Source organism: Chinchilla lanigera, unplaced genomic scaffold (genome assembly GCF_000276665.1).
Source record: "Chinchilla lanigera isolate Chin_1 unplaced genomic scaffold, ChiLan1.0 scaffold00093, whole genome shotgun sequence".
In the NCBI taxonomy this organism is placed as follows: domain Eukaryota; kingdom Metazoa; phylum Chordata; class Mammalia; order Rodentia; family Chinchillidae; genus Chinchilla; species Chinchilla lanigera.
This window is the reverse complement of record NW_004955494.1, coordinates 8,023,269-8,024,620: the sequence shown is the minus strand read 5'-3', so window position 1 is coordinate 8,024,620 and position 1,352 is coordinate 8,023,269. Positions and strand designations below refer to the sequence as shown.

The 1,352-nt window shown below is 38.0% G+C and overlaps 2 protein-coding genes across 2 annotated transcripts in view; one reads left to right on the top strand and one right to left on the bottom strand.

Moving 5' to 3' along the window:
- LOC102020457 (aldose reductase-related protein 2-like) overlaps positions 1-1,352 on the bottom strand; it is a gene marked incomplete in the record, with an annotated part of 178,080 nt that overhangs the window by 90,490 nt on the left and 86,238 nt on the right.
- LOC102012215 (aldose reductase-related protein 2-like) overlaps positions 1-1,352 on the top strand; it is a 68,579-nt gene that overhangs the window by 4,830 nt on the left and 62,397 nt on the right. The window contains 1 exon segment of the mRNA XM_013505016.1: positions 62-191. Within this exon segment, the coding sequence (XP_013360470.1) occupies positions 62-191 (130 nt within the window).

Sequence of the window (1,352 nt, the reverse complement as noted above, 5' to 3'; positions counted from 1 at the left end):
GAGAAAATGCTTTGTACTTTTCTGTATTTAGCATGAGTCAGGATCCTAGAACCTTGTTTAGAAAGACCAGTACCCAGATGCAAATTACAATAAGCTTTGTTCTGCATTTGTAGCCTGGAAAGGACCTCATCCCCAAGGATGATAAAGGCAATGTCATCCCCAGTAAAGCATCGTTCTTGGATACCTGGGAGGTAGGTTCCAGCTTCTTTGAAGTGTGCTGGGAAAGTGTTGTTCCTTCACTTACCCTGGAGACTACCATGGTTTGGAAGAGCCCATGTGCCATGAGTTTGATTTCATCACTGTTATTCTATAGTTCTTGTGTTTTCTTGCTCATGACCTGTGAGTTTGTGGTTCACCTGACTCTGTTTACTTTCTGAAGGCTAAGACTGAGCCCTCAAATGACATGGAAATATAACACAGCATTTTATGGGACACATATAGTGTTTCAAAAATATGGGGAAGTATTTTGAATGGTTTGACCTCAATTTATGAGTATTAATGGGGTAATCTAAGGTAATTATTTTGAATTTCATAAGTCTCTGTTTCTTCATTTTAGAAGTACCTTCTAATATATATGCAGTGTAATTTAAATGTACGGTGAATGTTTCAATTAAAATTTTATTTCAGGAAGCCAGGTGTGGTGGTGCATGCCTCTAATCCCAGCACTCTGGAGACTGAAGCAAGAGGATTGTTGCAAGTTCAAGACCAGCCTGGGTACAAAGTGAGGTCAAGGCCAGCTTGAACTGCATGGCTAGACGCTGTCTCAAAACAAAAAAGAAACGAAAAAGAAAAAATGTATTTATTTCCGTAAAATACACATTGGTAATAATTCCCCTCCAAACACTTCCCTTTGCTTCAAACGCACTTATCCCATCTTTCTTGACACTTTCTGAACCCATTCTGGATGTCCTCTTTCGTAAGTGTCTTTATGGGATGTTATTAAATTTATCAGTGATGCTGCTCCTAAGTGTCATCCCATGGAGAGGCAAGCTCCTAAAAAGGTTATGTCCTCATCCACCTATTCACTGGATTTGCTACTGCAGTAGCAAAGTGAATATTAAAGGTAAACATTTTTAATTGATTCAGAACATCCAGGCAGCCACTACAGTGCAACTAAGGACTCTCACAAAAGAGGCCTTCCAAAACTGTTTCAGAAAGTGGTAATAATGTTGGGGTGAGTGTGTTGGAAACAGGAATTATAGCAATGTGCCTTTTACTGTAATACATTTTTAAAAAATTGAATATTTTCCATTCTTTCAATCTCACCTTTTGTTATTAATAAATATCTTTCAGGATCTGGTAAAGAATAAGATAGCTAACATGCCACAAACTTCACTTTTAGAGCTCATTTA